The sequence below is a fragment of the Pygoscelis adeliae genome, unplaced genomic scaffold (genome assembly GCF_000699105.1).
Source record: "Pygoscelis adeliae isolate BGI_AS28 unplaced genomic scaffold, ASM69910v1 Scaffold444, whole genome shotgun sequence".
Lineage (NCBI taxonomy): Eukaryota > Metazoa > Chordata > Aves > Sphenisciformes > Spheniscidae > Pygoscelis > Pygoscelis adeliae.
Genome location: NW_008824677.1, coordinates 31,862 through 50,640, shown reverse-complemented (window position 1 = coordinate 50,640; position 18,779 = coordinate 31,862). Strand labels below are relative to the sequence as shown.

Below are 18,779 nucleotides of genomic sequence, written 5' to 3'. Positions count from 1 at the left end.
CTATGATTCTATGATTATGGGGGTGTTGGGTCGACGGTTGGACTCGATGATCTCAGAGGTCTTTTCCAACCTTAATGATTCTATGATTCTATGATTATTCTATCAGAAAAACGGGTGCTAGGCATTTGCAAGACTTAAAACCTTTGAAGTGCTGTTTAAGAGCCCAATTTTCAAGGATAACTTTATCTAAGGCAAGTAGTACACTTTTTAAAACATTATTAGGTTTTAAATAAGTTTAATGATGGGTTATGGCATAACAGGTCCCAATTTCCTAACGTCTTACGACAGCATGCAGTTTCCCTAGAGCAGCAGGACAAGCCTCCTGCTGACACACACCGCTTCACATACCTGCCCTGGGCCTCCTCTGAAGGGTGAGAATAGGATTTAGTCAGCCTTTACTGCTGTAGCTGTCTGTGGAGATGCTACCAGTAAATGCAACGGTGGGTTTGGTGTTGTCAACCTCTCTCTGAAGGGATTTGGATTCTGGCTATGAACCAGCTTATCCTTCGAAGATAACTAACTAGCTGTCAGAATGGAAATGTCTGTCTGGCCTGGGGGTGGAAGACAGACTGTCCAGCTCCTCAGCATTTGCAATTTTCTCTCCTTTGGCTTTAAAATACTGCATCTAGCAGGGCTTTTTCTGATGATGCAGGTAGTCTAGGCTTCACCTCCAAGACATAGGCTTTTTTCTTAAGGTCACCATCAAGAGTTTTTCATTTGAATTTGAATTTAGACAGCCAAAGACTGTCTGTGGAGCTAGCTACTACAGTGTGGTCTAGGGAGTGTAGGGATGCTCGAAGAACCTGGTGAATTGGGTATAATCTAAAGGTGGGTTTTGGTTTTGTTTTGGGTTTTTTTTTAATTGCCTGCTATGTATCAGGCAGGTAAACTAGACTTACATCCTTATGTTAAGGGTAAGGAATTAACTTTTTTTTTGCATGAACGAACTGGAACCCTGATGCTTTCCAAGAAGGCTGATAGCCTGGTCCAGGAAATCAGGAAACAATTCTAAAGTCATCCTTTGTAACCTCCATTGTTCTTTTTCATTCCAGGGTCTCTCTTAAGTAGAAGTTCCCTGTTGGATTAATGCTTTTGATGCCTCCAGCTCTCTACTCTCTCCACGTGTGCTCTTTTCGCTGTGATCGAAATAATTTGCCACCTTCTACCCTCCCTGGTGCCACTGAGAGCTTTTTGCACTATGCTGTTAACTCGGGCTGCTGCTGGCTGATTAGATCTTCCCTTCTGCTTTGTTGCCTAGTTCAGCTAATAGAGCACAAAAGTTCTGGCTGCCACGGCCTGTCAGCGCTGCAGTCCCCAGAGCAGGGTCAGCAGCCTGGGCACAGAGACCAGGAAGATTTAAATGACACACAGCAGAATCGGCACAGGTTGGGGGAACCACAGCATTGTGAGAGGCATCTGTGAGAGGCAGTGAGTCCCTGCTCCTGCCTTTCATTCCAGTACCAAATGCAGCAGGAGCTGGGAGCCTCTGCCTCACAAAGAGGTGCAACAGACTGATGCCAAAATAGTCAGTGGCATTTTGCCTCTTTGAGAAACAGACTCTTTTTGTTCTCGCTAGGTTAGTACTGCCATGTTTCACCTCTAATTTGGGAAAGGAAAATATAGTCTGGCGAACTCCTTCCTGAAAGGTTGCCAAGCTGTGGTCTAATTCTGCTAAGCAGCTTCCCACTCACCATGTGTTTTCATTCCCGCTCTGGTTTTCCCCACAGTATGTTGGTGCTCCTGTGGCCTACATTCAGCAGATCTTTGTGAAAGCTACCGTCTCCCCATGGCAGAAGAGCTTCCTTGCTGTTGATGTATTTCGTTCACCACTGTCCCGTGTCTTCCAGCTAGTGGAGGAGATTAGAAACCATGCCCTGAGAGACAGGTAATTACTGTTCATTAAAGTTTGTGTAGAAGGCAGACTGGCCCACTGTTGTACACACCCATCTTCTAAATTACTGCTTCCTAAGTCTGATCATTAGCTTTGAATTTGTAAGATTCTCAAAATTAAAAGAAAATGAGAGATCGCTGCTAACAAGTGGCATGATATCCATCCTGTGCGTAGAGCAGTTTAGCTTTTGTGCTAGAGAACTTGCCTGTCCTCTAGTCACTGATAATTGTCGGGAACCTTCCAGTCAGAGTCTTAGGCAGAGGGGACTGGAAGGATCCTCCGAGGTTATACCTGTTACAGCAGATAGCAGCGTCATATAATCCCTTCATAAGCATGCAAGCTTTGTATTAAAGCAAGTTCATTTGACCCCACCATGCCTATTGTGAAGCTCTTCTAGAATTTCACATGGTCAGGAACCTTCTCCTGACTTTCCACTTTGGCTCTATTTAGGACCAGTTTAAACCTGCCTCTTTTTGTCCTGACATAGTCTTTGTACAAAAATAGCTTTCCTCTGCTTCCAGATATTTACAGGGAGAACTCATGCTCCCCACTCCAAATCCTTGTTTATTAAGCTAAACACATGAAACACTCTTGGCTTACTCTGGTAAGATGGCTCTGTATTCAGTTTGTCATCCTGGTTGCTCCTCTTGGCACTGTTGTTTTTAGCGTATCATTCCTGAACGTGGGAGATAGAACTGTATACAGTATTCTTAGAGAAGTCTTATTTGTGCGTTATTTTCCACAGAAATGCCTTTCCTGAAATATAGTGAGATTGCAGGTCCCTTTTTCATGGCCAGTCGCATCAATTTTACACATTATGAAGTGATTGATTAACTTCCCCATGTCCCTCTCTGTCATTTCCAGCTGACGAGCTCCCACCTTATAGCAGAAACTCTTTTTAGTCCCCAAGTGCATGGTCTTGCACTTTGTGCTGTTAATAGAAAGGGGATTAAATTTATTCCAGCCCTCACATCATCCATTTCAGATATTCTGTTCCTTTTCTGTATTAATGGTGTTTCTTTATTTTGTGTCATTGGCAGATGTCCCTATATCTTATTCCAAGGTTATTAATAAAGATATATAATAATCCTGGTTCTCTGAACGGTCTGTGAGAAATTCCACTTTGTTTTCCTCAATACCAGTGGTTCCCCTTTCAGCAGCCCCAGGACCATTTTCCTGTTAACCTAGTTCTTTACTGCATCACAATTTTTGTGCTAACTTCTGTCTTCCCTGTGAACTAAAGCATTTTCTGTGTGGTGCTGCATCAAAAGCTTCACTGGGGCCCAAGTAGATGTGATCTGCTGTGCTTCCCCGTCCGAGAAGTCAGGGATTTTAAAGAAAAAGACCACTTGGATTAGTTTGGCATATTCTCTCTTTGTAAGCCAAGAATACATTTTATACACCTTAACTTGCCTCTCTTTCTTTTTTAAATAAGTTTTCCTTCGAGTTCTAAGTTTTTATTTGTGCTCAACTTCTTGGCTGGGTTTACTGTCTAAGGACAGAAGGGCTTCCTTACTTATCTGTCTATGTTCAGTGAGAATAATGATGATGAGAACAGGCCAAGTGTGGTGAAAAATGGTGAGATTAGAGTCTTTGATCATCTCCTAGCTTTTCAGCCAGGAGCTTTCTTCATTCTTTGTCCTCTGACTCACACGGGTAGGGAAGATTTACTGCTTGTTCATACTTCCTTGACAGCATCCTTCATTGCTTCATTTTTGGGAGTGTCCACTTTACTACTCTACCTGGTGATTTGTCCTTTTTTTTAAACCATTCCTTGCAAGCTAGCTGTCTGCTCTCTCTGTGATAATTTTTTAGAAATGCCATTTATGCTGTTAAATATGTTGCTCTTTCCTACTGACTCACAAAGCCTCAGCACTGACATTCTTTCTGTGTTTTCAGTTCATCTTCTCCTCCTAGGGCAACGAAGCTGGTGAAGGGTCTAGAGCACAAGTCTTGTGAGGAGCGGCTGAGGGAACTGGGGTTGTTCAGCCTGGAGAAAAGGAGGCTGAGGGGAGACCTCATCGCTCTCTACAACCACCTGAAAGGAGGTTGTAGCGAGGGGGGGGTCGGTCTCTTCTCCCAAGGAACAAGCGACAGGACGAGAGGAAACGGCCTCAAGTTGTGCCAGGGGAGGTTTAGATCGGGTATTAGGAAAAAATTCTTCACCAAAGGGGTTGTCAAGCATTGGAACAGGCTGCCCAGGGAAGGGGTTGAGTCACCATCCCTGGAGGTATTTAAAAGACGTGTAGACGTGGTGCTTAGGGACACGGTTTAGTGGTGGACTTGGCAGTGCTAGGTTAACAGTTGGACTCAATGTTCTTAAGGGTCTTTTCCAACCTAAACGATTCTATGATTTTATATGTGTAACTTTAGATAATAATGGGTATATAGTTGCGAATTACAAGTTAGAAACAACTTGCTCCTAGTATGTGTGTTGTCTTCTCATTATCTCTTCTTGGTGTTGCCCTTGATGAACAGTGATGCAGCATAGAAGCAAAATTAAACCTACATAGCCACCAGAAGGAAAAGGCTAGGTAGTTGGTTTAGGCATTTAGACCTGAACCTTGGGATAAGGGCTCCCATTTTGGTGACGGACTCAGATATTTCAGGAAACATCTAGCTTTGAGATAAATTCTGAAATTACCTCAGAAGTCATTATGAAGTTCCTTGTTGTCGGTTGCTTTTGTCAGTATCAAAGTTAAGTGCAGCTGATTTTCTTAATATGAAAAAAGCATTATTTTATACTAAAGTGGTGCAGAAGGAACTGAAGATTATTGACAACTGGATAAGAAACACGAGGTGATTATATTTTTCATCAGCTGTAAGATCACTGAAACTTTGAGCAGTCACCATTTGTAAAAAGTCAGAGTGACCTGAAGTTTGTAGTTTGCTGCAGTTCATGTTTTTTGGTATCACTCTCTGCATGCAAACCTACTGGTAGGGACATGGGCTGTGTCCGTTTGCTTCACAAATAGGAACGTACATAGGCTTATCTGCAGTATAAACTGTTATCACTGTTACGTTACAGAGTTAGCTAAAGCTGCAATACAAAACAATAGTTGTCTTATTCTTCCTGGAGCTATTATCAGAGGCATCACTGCATGAGTTCCTTTATATTATCTTTCAGAAAGCTTCTGTTCCTGTAAACACAGTATTTTCAAGCATCTTTTCTAGTATTATCTTTTGATAGCTGTGACTTTTCTAGGTAGCTTTCCATACAGTGACAGAATACAGATTCTGGAGGGAGTGTTCACAAAGACGTAACTCAAATCGTCGTTAGTTGGTTTCCATGTTTTCTCTTTGTAGTCATTTAAACTCCTCTAGAGAAGGCATTTTACAGTAGACCCTTACTGATTTATCTTCTGGAGCCACTTTCTCTGTAATCTGCGAGACTGGAGCCAGGGAAGACTGGCCTCTTGTATCTTAACTTAGCCTTTCTTAAATATACCCTTCCTGTGCAAATCCCACCAGTTGCCCATATCATGTTGAGGGATGTGTTCTCTTTTGGACCAGCAGCTCTTCTTTGTCTAGCCAAACAGCGTGATGACAGGTTTTGTCAGTAAACCTTCACAGTCGGATCCTATTGTAAGCCCAAGTTGAGTCTTGTTTGAATTACTAGTTGATAAGGATTATGTAATTGTGTTAAAATGAAGTTCGGGAACAAACACAAGTTCCATTTCATACCAGTGACACCTCTATTCATTTCTGAACCTGTAAGGCATTTTCTTTTCCATACAATGCAGAGGAATTCTGAAAACATTTTGCACAGTTGCAGATATTGAATCCTTTGTACATTTTAGAGCACTCTGTACACTTTAGCCACCTCAGGAAGGCTAATAAAGATTTCTGTAAAATGTCCCATTGCATATGTGGAAAGAAGTATGCAGAGGAGTTTAAGGTCTTTGAAAAAGAATTCCAGGGTGACAGTGTCTCTGTAGACTGGAGGTATCTTAAATGTGGAACTGAAAATTGTGGCACCTGGGATGGGTGAAGAGCGAAAGCTGTGTGGCCAGACAGTATGCAGAGAAATGATAACGGGGTTCTGGAGCCTGTACACCTGTTACAGTGAGATCCTGGTCTATGGCCCAAGGCTCTTGATCCTTAGTTACGAAGAACAAGAGCAGCAACACGGTGATGCAGGTCCTTGGGGTGTTCATCTTGGCAGCTTTGCCTTTTGTTTGTGAGAGCTGCAACATACACGGCAGTGTCTAACCTTTGTTTGTGTTTCAGTTCTGGTGTCAAAAGCTTGGAGGAAGTTTGCCTTCAGGTAACAGATCTTCTGCCTGGCCTCAAGAAGCTGCGGAATCTGCTCCCCGAACACGGCTGTCTGTTACTGTCTCCAGGGAACTTCTGGCAGAACGACCGAGAGCGATTCAATGCTGACCCAGATATCATCAAAACCATCCACCAGCATGAACCAAAGACATTACAAACATCAGCTACTCTCAAAGGTAAGAGGCTGAAATGCCAAAGAAGCTGTGAGAAATGCCTACAGCTTGCATCACTGTTTTGTCCTTGGTATCTCCAACATCTAGATTGCCAATATTACCAAATTGGGTGGCGTTTTGTTACTCACAGCATCTGGAATGAAACTACCAAATATATGTCATCTCTCATTTTATATCTGTATTTGAATTCATTTCTGTATTTGTAGAAAGTAAATAATTCCACGCAGTCAGACTCCTTTCTGTAGGTGTAAAAATAGCAGGTAACTTGTCCAAGTCTTTTTGTTCCTCGTACTCTACATATGCTCTAGCCTATCTTTTTCCCCTCACGCTATTGTCTGTCATACTCAAAGACTGTCTCATTGTCACGGATAAATGAACATTCATCCTGCTCCCTCCTGTGCATTCACTGATAGTTGCTTGCCTATGCCCTGAGTTGACACTGGATATCATAAAAGTATTTTTCTCTCTTAATTAAAAAAAAAGTCTGACCACATCTGGGATCATATTGTTTAGTGGTTCCATAAGGCCAGAGGAAATGCTGTTCCTTTGGTTTTAAAGGAACTTTGTAGGTGTCAGGAAGCCTATAGTATGACACGTCTGAATAGGGGTTTTGTAACCCTAAAGTGAGTTTGGTTTAAAGGTTATTTTTTGAGCATCCAGAGTGTGTGCACGCTGTGGTTTGGAGCACCTGGAGCCTCTCTTTGAGTGCTCATTCACAAACAAGATAGAGGTCCACAATATCCTGGGAATTCCTGAGAACAGTGGTAGTGTTCATCACAATGCATAATTTTTTTAAGTCTGCGTTTTAGCACACAAAATTAACAGAAGAGATGTTAAATAGTCCTTTGCAGTGCAAAGTCTTCCTGGAACCTCTGGTTCAAATCACACGCTGACATGCACAAAAACAAGTGTCCAAGGGTTTCTTTGGCTGCATCCTTAAAGATAATGTCTGTCTCCTCTGTTGAAGGACAAACTGGGTGCCCGCTTGACGTGGCTGTACACTAACACACACAGCATGGGGAGCAAATAGGAGGAGATAGAGGTGTGTGCAGTTGGAGGGCTACAACCTCATCCAGCTCACAGAGATGACGTGGGGTAGCTCGCGGTACTGGAGTGCTGCTGTGGGTAGACGCAGGCTCTTCAGGAAGGACAGGCTGGGAGGGCGAGGAGTTGTCCTTTGTGTGAGCGAGCAGCAGGAACGCATGGAGCTTTGCTTAGGAACGAGTGATGAGCTAGTTGAGAGCTTATGGGTTGGGATTAGAGGGCAGACCTTGTCTGCTACAGACTGCCCGGTCAGGAAGAAGAAGATGAGGACAGACAACTTGCCTACAGGAAGGAGGATTTTTCTTGTGTTTAAAGAGAATTTCCCGCATTTTAATTTGTGCCTGTTGCCTCTTGTCCTGTCACTGGGCACCACTGAGAAGAGACGCTCCATCTTCTTTACTCCCCTGCATCAGGTGTTCATCCACATAGGTATGGTCTCACCAGAGCACTGAGAAAGTGCTTCCTATAAGAACAGTAGTTCTCACTCAGCATTTTTCACAACGAACACCTCTTGTATCCCATCTTTTTTATTTTGTTGTTATCCTAATGTTTCGTTCATGCTGTGTTTTTGCAGATCTGTTGTTTGGACTCCCTGGGAAGTACAGCGGGGTGAACCTCTATAATAGGAAGCGAGTGGTATCATACACTGTCACGCTGGGTCTCCAGAGATATGATTCCAGGTAAGGAGCTTTAGCTGTGCTATTTCTGTGTTAGGGATCCCTTGTTCAATTCTTGGCAAGCTTGCTGTTTTCTCTACTCTGATTATTGTTATGTTTTTCTTTAATCTCCATTTTCTTGTTTTAGAGTATTTTAGGGTCTTCTGAACGTGCTATAGAAAAACAGGGTGCTGTTTTTGGGAGAAAACTTGCTGTGTTTTAAGGAAATAAAATACTATCAGTTCACAGTTTACGCAAAGCTGCCCAATGGGAGTTCCTCTGATGATGGCTTCATCTGCACACAGAGCCATCATTGTTGCAGCCAAGGCCCAGTAGGTCTGTTTTGACCCAGTTCCTGGTGCATAGCGTGGTTTGCTTTCCAGTAAGCACTAATTCAACTGGTACCAACTGTGAAACCCCTTCGGCAGTGTTGGCAAAGCTGGCTTGGATTGAGCGGATCTGAGGACTGAACACTCTGCTCAGTGCTGCACAGAATTCCCCAAGGAATGCCTAGGACAGAATTGGCAGCACAGCAGTCGAAACTTGCTCTGCTGCCACCCATGTAAGAACCCTTCAGCCTCAAGGACTGTCATGGAGCACCTTTCATCAGCCATATATATTTATGTAAAATTCAGGGGATGTTTGAGACTACGGCATGTTCTGTTCCCCAGGGCCAAGATTTCAGATGATGAGCCCTTGCTTGAAATAGATTTGCTGAGTCTTCACAGCTATCTTTGAATCTTCATAGAAATCAAGGTCTGTGAGATTGCCACAGTACAGATGTGACAAATGTAGTTTGGGCTGCAGAGGAACAGACTTAGGAGTCAGGCCTAGAGGGAACTGTGCTTTGTAAGTCTAAGTCTACGTTTGTGTGAATCTGTGGAGCTTCTTCATACTCGATCTATACCCACTGAGCTCCTCCTTGGAATTGTGTGCTGGTTGTTGGGTACAGTGTAGGTGACATCCTCCTGCTTGCTTTTCATCTCAGGTTCCTCAGCAGCCTCCGCTCTCGCCTCAAGCTGCTGCATCCCAGCCCTAACTGCACGCTGCGAGAGGAGAACGTTGTTCACGTCCACTTCAAGGAAGAGATTGGCATTGCTGAGCTGATACCCCTCGTCACCACCTACATTATACTCTTCGCTTACATCTACTTCTCCACACGTAGGTTTGTGGGGTGGAGAGCCTTGAGGGGAGAGCAAGCTAATAAGCCACCTATACACCTGCTAGCTAAATTTATGTAAGGGTTCAGTGGTGCGGTGCCCTTTCCCTGGCTACAGATAAGAGAGACTCTTGTCCATGGCACTGCAGTTCCCTCCTGTTTCAGCGGGAAAGGTGGTGTTGAAATTTTTCCCTGACTGTCATGTAGAGAATTAGTAGTCCTGTTTATCTGATTTCTGCTAATTTGTCCCTCTTAGCCAGTGTGGTGTTATTCCTTGTGATATCTTCTGAGGTGTTTTCTGTCTTAGGCAGCTTTAAATGCCATAGCGATGACACTTTTTCCAGTTTAGAGAGACTAGTTCATTGTCAGACAGATGAAATACATGTTCTGAGCTGGTTGTTTTGGACCTTACTAGCCGCATTTAAGTTCCTTTTTTCATGCCTCAACAGTGCTCTACTGGAACTAGTCTGAGCTGCAAGCCATGCATTATCCTCTGCCCCACCCTTGTTACAGTACCTCTCACTACTGGGAGGGTCTGGAAGCTGGGAGCTGCATTTTGGACATTGAGACTAAACTACCATTACTGCTGGGTTGCAGGGTATTAAGCTACCTGCTGAAATAAGTCAGGATGAGGATCCCTTCTTGATTTTTTAGTAATATGTCATTTTCTTTTGCTTGGTAACCGAGACTTTGCATTCTGTTTTTCAGGGAAGATTGACATGGTGAAATCGAAATGGGGTCTGGCACTGGCAGCGGTCGTGACGGTGCTCAGCTCTCTGCTCATGTCCGTTGGGCTGTGCACGCTGTTTGGTTTGACACCTACTCTTAATGGAGGGTATGTTTCCAGCACCCAACCTCTTCCTAAAGAAGGGTAGATGGAGGTGAAATCATTTGAAAACAGCTGTTAAATGCTTAATCTTTAAGATCTAGTATTTTTCAAATAAGCTTGTGTGATATTATTTTACACACTGCTGTGCAGAATTATCATCAGATGCTCTCCTGGGCTGAAGGGCCGTGTGTTTCTGTGCTGGCCAGCAAATAGACCTTACTGGATCCCAGTCTTCCTGGAGATGCCTTATTGCTTAGCAGTTGGCTCTTTCTGCCTAAAGCAGAAGGAATTGTTGGGACAACATCTTATTCATAACTTGATTTCCTGGCAGCTAAAGTAGGCTCTCACATACCTTCCTCCTGCAGTGACTTGTCGTAGCATCCAGAAGGGCTTGTTACCTTTTCTCTGGCTGACGGAGGTTGACTACATTTTACTCAGAAAAATCCTTAAAGGTGGCAGAACTGACCTGTGGTATTTGTGCCTGGGAGACTACCTGGGTGGCTTTGCACCCATCACTGATAGTTGTCAGCTCTTCTTTTAACTGGGGTTCCTGTGCATGTTAGAGTTGGCATTTGGGACTTTTGATGTGGTTACTACCACACGTTATATTTGTGTCAAGCTGAAAACCCCTGAGAAAGCTCTAACTGGCACCTCACCTACCTGAGTTCTACCCACTGTTCATTTCTCATTAACTAAAGTTCAGTTCAGAATCTTCCTTTCGATTTTCAGATCCCTTTCCTAAGTTGTTAAGGAAATATCCATCATTTTTCTTCCCATCTCCTCCTCGCAGCTGTACACTGCAGGAACAATTAAAAGTCTGACCCATGAGGGAGACTCCTCAATGCTGGTGATAGTTTACCAGGAGCCACACCTAGATGGAGGAATCCCTCTCCTAGAAGCCTAAAAAAGCTATGAATAATTGACTTCAGAAACTGAAATATTTGTTGTTTCTGGTTTTACTGCGGTGGTGCCTAGGAACCTTAATTATGGATCAAGACCATATTGTTCTGTGAGCTGTACAAATAAAACAGATGGGATCCACTGGGTGTTTATAATTTAAATGCAGGAAAAAAGGCAATATTTGGATGCAGATACGTGGGGGGAATCCAAGGGAACAGTTTTGGTTAGTGCAATGACCAAGGCCTTTGCTTACTATCACCCTTACTGTTGTCACATAGAAGGGCTAAACTAGTTATTCCTCCTACAGGATAGAAAGAGTTAATTCAGTCCTTATTTCTAAAAACAGTTTTCCAGCAAAATTTCTTTGCCTTAAAATGATTGCATGGACAGTTTCCTTTGGGGCTGAAACTTAATTCTTCCAATACTTCATAAACGATGTCTAATCAGATGGAAGACCCTTGGATTCTGTGGTGATGGGGTCTGATGACACTGAGGTTTTTTTTACTTTTGGTGAGTGACCTTTTCCTGATTCCCCAGTGTCTGCCAGAGCACTTTCCCTCTAGTTACCTGATTCCCCACTGGGGACAGAGTGTTCTTGGTGTGCCGTATACCAGTGGCAACGTGCTAGGATTTGGCCAGCTTAGGGTGCAGAGTCTGGTTAAACTTTGATCTTTCAGCCTTTTTTATCCGTTTTGTTTACAGCAGAGCCTTCCAGATGTGGCTGTGTTTGTTTTTAATGGTACTTGTATTTATGATAAGCCTTTTTCCATCACTGTTTTTTGTAAGGTATTAAAATAAAGCCTGTTGCTTAGAGATCAGTGTTTGCTTGCTACAGATATGATATATAAACAGGACCTTAGTCATTATCAGTCAACTTTTATAATGAAATAAAATGATTATAGGTGAGGTAGGCGTTAGTCTTATTTTACAGAAAAGAAAACTAAGTGGAAATACGTGACATGATCTATGCAGGATTTAAGAAAGAATAAACAGTGAAGTTGAGGAGAATGCCTGGAGTTCACTGGAAGTGGGATTCCTGTGCGCTGGTGGACTGGGAGAGTCTCTAGATGAGTCCAGAGCACAAGCCACCAACCCACAAGCTGGCACCTCAGCTAGGTTAGAGGGATCACAATCTGAAATGATGAACTACTGCTCCTTGTTGCCTATAAAAAAAGGCCTAAACCAACTAGCTCAAATGTGAACAGTTGCATTTTAGATCAGAGAGGCTGATGTGGTAAATTCTTAAATCTTCCAAACGTTTTGGATAAACCAGAGGCTGTCTCTGTTCACAAGTATATATGAAGTCAGAGAAAATCTGTTTTCTTTATGAGTTAACAGTAGTGTTTCTGTTGACTCTCTGGGATGCTGGATCACGCTATGATGCAGCACCTTCTGGCATCAAAGCAGTAAGTGAAGTGTAAATGTTTCAGTAGGTGGACACGATACAGCATCTCCCCTTGCTCTTCCACTTCCTTTTGTAAGCTCTTTCTCGGTGCTTGGCACTGTATGGCGGAAAATATAACGAGGGTCTCTTGCCCTCTGCCTCACTCTGAGTGGGGACAAATGAACTTAGGTTTTGGAGTTGCAGAGCGTGAACAGCTTGCGTTTGTCCTGCACAGAGTCGCATTACTCTTCAAGAAAGCCTAATGTCTCACTGCTTTTAAACTGCATTTAACATGAAAACTGCAAGACTCTTCAAGGACTATTGAAACTCATAACCTGGGACTATTAGTTAATTATCTCCTGCAGTAGAAGCTTCTGTTTAAGTAGGACATAGTTGATGAGAGAATTATGGGTTTTCTTTTCCGTATGTGGACTGCCTTCTGAAGGCTTGCTGCAGCTTATCTGGAAGTGGTGCCAGGCCCCTGCGTATCTTGCAGGACTGCGCATAAGGACAGGACTCTGCAAGGACTCTGCAAGAGCGTACCCTTGCAGATAACATGCTCTGCAGGACGGTGCTGCGCTGTGCCGGGCAGCAGAGCTCTCCCTCATGTTTGTTGCATTCTCTTTATTTAGCGATTTCCATCCCTAAAAATGACAAAGAGCTTTTCTCATGTCTGTCTCCTGTCGTAAAGTACTGCTCGGAGAAGTGACACAGGTTATGAAGTGAAAATGCTTTAGATAAAGGCAGAACTAAGTTGTACTTTCTAGATTTTGGATTATTTGACATTAACAGGAAGTTGCCCATGAGAGGCTTATATATTATATTTTGTATTTTTTTGCTAAGGAAATGCACTTCCTGCACAGGTTTTGGACAGGAGGTGAATGGACCAGTGTGTTGCACAATTATTAGAGCTAAAATTTTGTTAGGATACCTGGAGAAGGGTGTGTGGAGTTTGTTTTTTGGTTTGTGTAATCTTGCTTTCAGTGGAGCGCTCTTGCAGTTTCAGCTTGCCATTTGCTCAAGGAATCGATTGGAATGGATTAGCTGAGTTAGCAGTGCTTCCAGACGGGTGTTTTTCCCCAGCTGAGCTTGTGAGGTACAGGCTGCTGACAGCTATATGCATGCAAATGTTGTTGAAGCCCGTGTCAGATGGCCATAGGCAATCGAAAGCAGCATTTGGGAGGACGGTCCTTGGGGGTTATGGCAGGCAATGGCAGAAATAGGAGTTGTTCTTCTGAAACTCTGTTGTTTACCTGTCTTGGCTGTTAGTGATTTGCCAAGGGGTATGTGTGCATGCACATTCTCCTTTTGGATCCGTACATACCAGCACAGCACAAATCCATTACCCTTCACGATGAAAGCTTTAGTATTTTGCTTAAGTTTAGCTGGAGGGAAATTAAGAGATTTACTATCTACCATGTTCTGGCATGGAACAGCTTTTTCTCTCTGATCTGGACTGCAAGTAGTTCAAAAGAGAGAAAAAAATTTAGGGGTGAGACGAAGAGTTGAATAAAGTCACGGTGGTGACCTTGGGTAGTCTTACTCTTCTGTGTGCATATATTCTGAAGGACAAATCCATTTCAGAGTGTTTTCTTGACTCTAGGGTAGAAACTATCCCTGGCAGGATTTAGTTTATTTATGTATGAAGCATAGGTACATTGCACATTGTTCTCAGTGTTGTGGCTTCTGAGCTACCTGGTGTACTGGAGAACAGAGCTCCACGCACGTTAATTTATCTCCTTCCAACAGAGAAGTCCCTTCATGTGTCTCCTTCGCTGCCCGAGACTGGATTGCTTACAGCAGCTGCAAGGTGTGGAATCTTTTGCCCACTGGGTATCTGAACCAGGCACTGCCCGTGCTCTTCGCTTGAGAATATTTTTTTTTGAAAGTTTTGTTTAATGTAATGCTTAATGTGATTTATCAGGATTTTCACTGTTGATGGTGGGACATGCTCCCTACCCTCTTGCTGTAATGCACCCTCGCTGACTAATTATTACTGAGTCTATTGCACTGTTGTTCGAAGTCCATCTTTTTTATTTGCACCTCTTTGTACTAGATGCTGTAGAGACTCTTCGAGGCACACTGTCCCAACCCTGGGAAGCATTAAGACTAATTTAGCGGTGGTCTACAGTGGCCATTTCCCAGAAAATCATGCAGCTTTGCAGAAATATTAGTATCTGTCCAAAGCAGATGAAATACAGAACCCTTACCTCATCATAGAGTAATATTGTACAGGAAGGGATTTGTCTGAGAGCACTGGATAGTCTTTCCTGGCCTTGACTCTAGGATGCATGTTTGCTGCTTAACTTGCGTTCTTCCCTTCTTTTTCACCAAGGATCTCATTCTCAGTTCTGGTTCTGTTTCCTCCAGAGAAATATTCCCATACTTGGTTGTAGTGATTGGCCTAGAGAACGTGTTGGTTCTCACCAAGTCAGTTGTCTCTACGCCCGTTGACCTGGAAGTGAAGCTACGCATTGCCCAAGGTATACAGCCTGCTCTGGAAAAATGTTGCGAGAGAGGAAATTAGGGTAACCCAAGGACTGGGAGATGGGGAATGATCTTAATTCTGGTCTGCGAAGGAAACAAGGACTGTGTGTGTTGAATGTGAATTGGGAATTGTATTCTATTAGTCTTTTTGTACTGTTTTTGATAATTCCAAGAACTAACATAAGCCTGTAATTGTGGGCCCTGCTTTTTAAGATTGTTGTCTGAAGCATTGGCTAAAGAAGTTTAAAAAAGTGTTAGTGAGAGCTGTATCTGCTGGTATAGATATTTAGCACCTTGACCTCCCGTGTCATTTATGTCGTAAGTACAGTCCACAGATCATATGAAGTTCTGCTGAGTCTGTGACAAAATTATCTTCTCTATTATAGATACACTCTGTACCTGCATAAGGATTTGAGTGTGCTCAAATCATGGATAAATGGAGTTTGCAAACTTAAAAGATGTTTCTAAACATCAGGGAAGAGAGATTCTAGAGTGATACCTAGAAAAATCTACCTAGTTTTAAAAATACAAGTGGTTTGTATCCTAGATTGAAAACTGGACTCAAAAACCCAATGGTCCTTTACACTTCTGAATCCCTGTACTGCCCTGTGCAGTACCCTCCGACTGCTTAAATCAGGACAGTTTTGTGAGCCGAGAGAGTCGTCCGAGCTCCCTTTGTAGTTAATGATAATCCCGCTAATAAAGACATTGGGAGTCTACAGTCCAATTCTTTGACTTAGATATTCAAAATAAGTCAGATGAATTTTAGTCTGAAAGTGCCATTTTTGCCTGTTGTCTATAGACGCCTAATTTTAAAGAAGGGAAATCCAGTTCCTTTTTGCTATGCTCATGTCTGTCCACTAGTGAACAGTCTCCTTTTACCTGTCTTTGCATGTTCTTTCTCCAGGCTTGAGCAATGAGAGCTGGTCGATTATGAAGAACATGGCGACAGAGCTTGGGATCATCTTGATCGGGTATTTCACCCTTGTCCCAGCCATCCAGGTGAGTATGGCTGATCAGTGTGAGTTTGCAGGACAGAGGCTTTTAGGGACTGCAGGGAAGCAGGGCTCTGTTCCCCTCTCTGGCTGATTGGATTAAGAGCCTGTTAGTGGGAAATACGTACCTCTACACAATGTGGATCTCTCCAGGAGCTAGCCTTCTGTCCAGCAGCTGCCCCTGGATGCCCAGTCTCCCCAGTTGGGATCCTTCCAGTAGCTGGGCTTGCAGATTCAGTTCCTCCAGTAGCTGGCCCTTGATCCTTGCTCTTCCCAGTTGCCTTACACACACACATGCGCGTGCGCACGTGCAAGTGGGTCTCTCAGTCGCCCCCCAGCCCCACAGTACCTCTGGCAGTTGGCCTGGAGCCCCTGGTCTGTCTGGTAACCAACTCCTCCAGCTCTCTCGCTCAGGGATACACACATACCTGGCTCCCAAGCCACTCACCGTGCTCACCAGCTGCCTGGCTCGATAGTCACTAGTGATCACACACTGACATGTGTACTCTGACGTGCTCCAGTTGCTGCTGACCCAGACGCATGGATCCCTGTGCCCCATGGACCCTGTTCCAGTTGCTGGTGCTTAGACCCTGCTCGTTCCAGTTGCCAGCACCACAGACACACAGGCTCCTACAGGACACATGGGTTTGGAGATCCTCTCTCATTGACTCATCGTGATGGCTGTCACCCCCGGATCATGGGGCTGATCATTTTGCTGCGACAGCCCTGGGAGGAGCCGAAGCAGGGGCTCATTTCCCTCTTGACCGTCTGTCCATGCTCCTTGTGTTTGTGGAAATGAGCTTCCTATCGCAGAACTTAACACTGCCCAGTGCCTTTGCTGTGGGGATGCCTTTATTCCAACCTAAAAGTGCCTTTTTGTGAGCTGGCTAATCCACTTTATAAGTGGATGGAAGGAAAAAACCACCCTAGTGCAGAAAGTTTGCTCTGAGAATTAGGGTGGACAGTCCATCTGGGGCTCTTTCACCAGACTGACGAATCTGTAGGTTTTTACAACCACAGATATCACTGCCTCTGTTTCATGGGTGGGTAAACTGAAAGCTCAAGGTAGAATGATCTGTCAGGGGTCATGCTGTTGGGTCTGCGCAGCACTGAAAATAGCATCTTCTGCCTTGCAGTGTGTTACTTTCTCTGCTGCACAGTCTCCTTTTCAGGACTGTGCTTGCCGAGTTGCGTCAGGAAGTTGACACCATTTGATTTCTAATCCTTGACCAAGCAGCGCTTGTGCCTGGTGAGCACCATGAACAGAAGTGCGGCCCGGACAAAGCCTCATCACCAATTCCATAGCACCTCTGCAGCCAGACTTCAGGGAGGTGTCAGCCTGTTGTCTCTGGAAATTTCTAGCAGGCGCAGTCAGCAAGCAAAGGCAGGAGCACCCCAGCATCTACATAGTTGGCGGCTACCCTGGGTGCTCGCTAGGTGCTCGCTGGCCACGCGTGACCTGCATGAAGAGGGGTGGGTTGTGTATATCCTTGCTTTAACACTGGGAAGTCACCAGTAGAGACTGCAGATTAAAGCATATTATAATCTAAGAAGATTAAACGTTCAGGTTGGACTGGAGCATTGCAGGCTGAACTTCACAGTTTCTGAACCTCTCTCAGTATCCCAGAGGACAGCAGGAGAGGAGCTATGGTAGAATTCCCCAGGCTACAGCCAGCCACCTATCATGGCCTAATTTTTTTATTTAAAGCTGATTGCAGAGATTGCTCAGCTCAAATGCTGGCATGATCCATCCGTTGGGTCTAAATTGGACTCATTCATATGGTATATTAGCACCTTTTGGCCTCTTTCATTGCTGCACTGCTTGACTGCAGGAAGCGAAGCTTGACAGTATCTGTGAAGTGAGCGTAGTGCCAGCAGCCCCGTTGTGTGGATACTGCTGGGACAGTTCACTTTCTTGTTGCACTCTGCTATAGAGGAGCTTGCAGGGTGCCCTGATTACAGGAGATAAAAGGGACAGGGCAGAGCCGTATAACAGTGTCAGGAGAGCCATGGGAAAAAGAGATGCCATGCCCCCACCCCCACGTTCTCTCTATTAAAGTACTCCTGTTTATTACAGCGTTTTGACACACGTGATGGCATCCACTCTCCGCTCTCTCTGTGATCCTGTCTTTCCTTGGATGCTTGCTTTCTCCAGGGGAAGAATCTCGCAGGGATGCTGTCTGTTAAAGGCTGACGGCTGCTGTGCTGGAGCCTGGTGTATGCCCCTTATCTTCGTCCCTGAGAGTGAAGGACACTGTACAGATAATGTGCTGTACTCGCATTGCAGAGTCCAAGGAATCCGGCAGAAAGAGAGCCAGGCTGCGTAAATCTGGCAGAGACCTTTGCTCTAGGCTGTCGGCGGGAGCAGTGCAGTGCTGGGGTCGTTCAGGTGCTATCTGCTATGGGGAATAGCAGAAGAGGGAGGCGTGTCTTTGCTGAAGGCTCTCGCCTGCCCCAAGGGCTGTAATGGGTCTTGTCGTTTTTCTCAGTTACTCCTTGGCAGTGCGACTCCATTTAGCAGAAGGGAATTTTCTATGTTTTCCGTGGCTCTCCTTGTCCTAAAATAGAGTTTGGCTTCAGATGAGAATTGTGCATCCACTTTAAATCCATCATAACTGTGAGCAGCAATGAAATCCTCTTGCCTTGCATTGCAGGTGGGTAGAGACCCCTGTTCTCCTGGCACAGTGCCGCTGTTGGTGGTCCTGAGATGCTGCAGGGCTGTGTGCTGAGCGCTCGTCCTGTTTTTCATCTCTTATCCACTACCTTGTACTGAAGTTCACACACCGATAGCCCAATCCTGCACCCACTGAAATCACTTTGGGTTTTGCCGTAGGGTGCGCAGTATCCAAGTATAAGAAGATTTTAGATTTCCAGGGCTAGCTGCTTCGGATGTCTCTAATCCTAAGTGGAGTAAGGGGAGGTATTAACAGAATTAATACCTCTCTATGCAGAGCCTGCCGTTTGTGGAGCCCGTGTTTGCCGAGGT

The 18,779-nt window shown here is 44.4% G+C and overlaps 1 protein-coding gene across 2 annotated transcripts in view; it reads left to right on the top strand.

Annotated features, from left to right (window-relative positions):
• Window positions 1-18,779, top strand: part of SCAP (SREBF chaperone) — a 67,143-nt gene that overhangs the window by 35,159 nt on the left and 13,205 nt on the right. For both annotated transcript variants that reach the window (XM_009323140.1, XM_009323139.1), the window contains exons 4-10: window positions 1,728-1,885; window positions 6,122-6,342; window positions 7,958-8,063; window positions 9,028-9,200; window positions 9,907-10,033; window positions 14,682-14,794; window positions 15,706-15,800. In XM_009323140.1, the coding sequence (XP_009321415.1) occupies window positions 1,728-1,885; window positions 6,122-6,342; window positions 7,958-8,063; window positions 9,028-9,200; window positions 9,907-10,033; window positions 14,682-14,794; window positions 15,706-15,800 (993 nt within the window). The remainder of the gene's footprint in view (window positions 1-1,727; window positions 1,886-6,121; window positions 6,343-7,957; window positions 8,064-9,027; window positions 9,201-9,906; window positions 10,034-14,681; window positions 14,795-15,705; window positions 15,801-18,779) is intronic.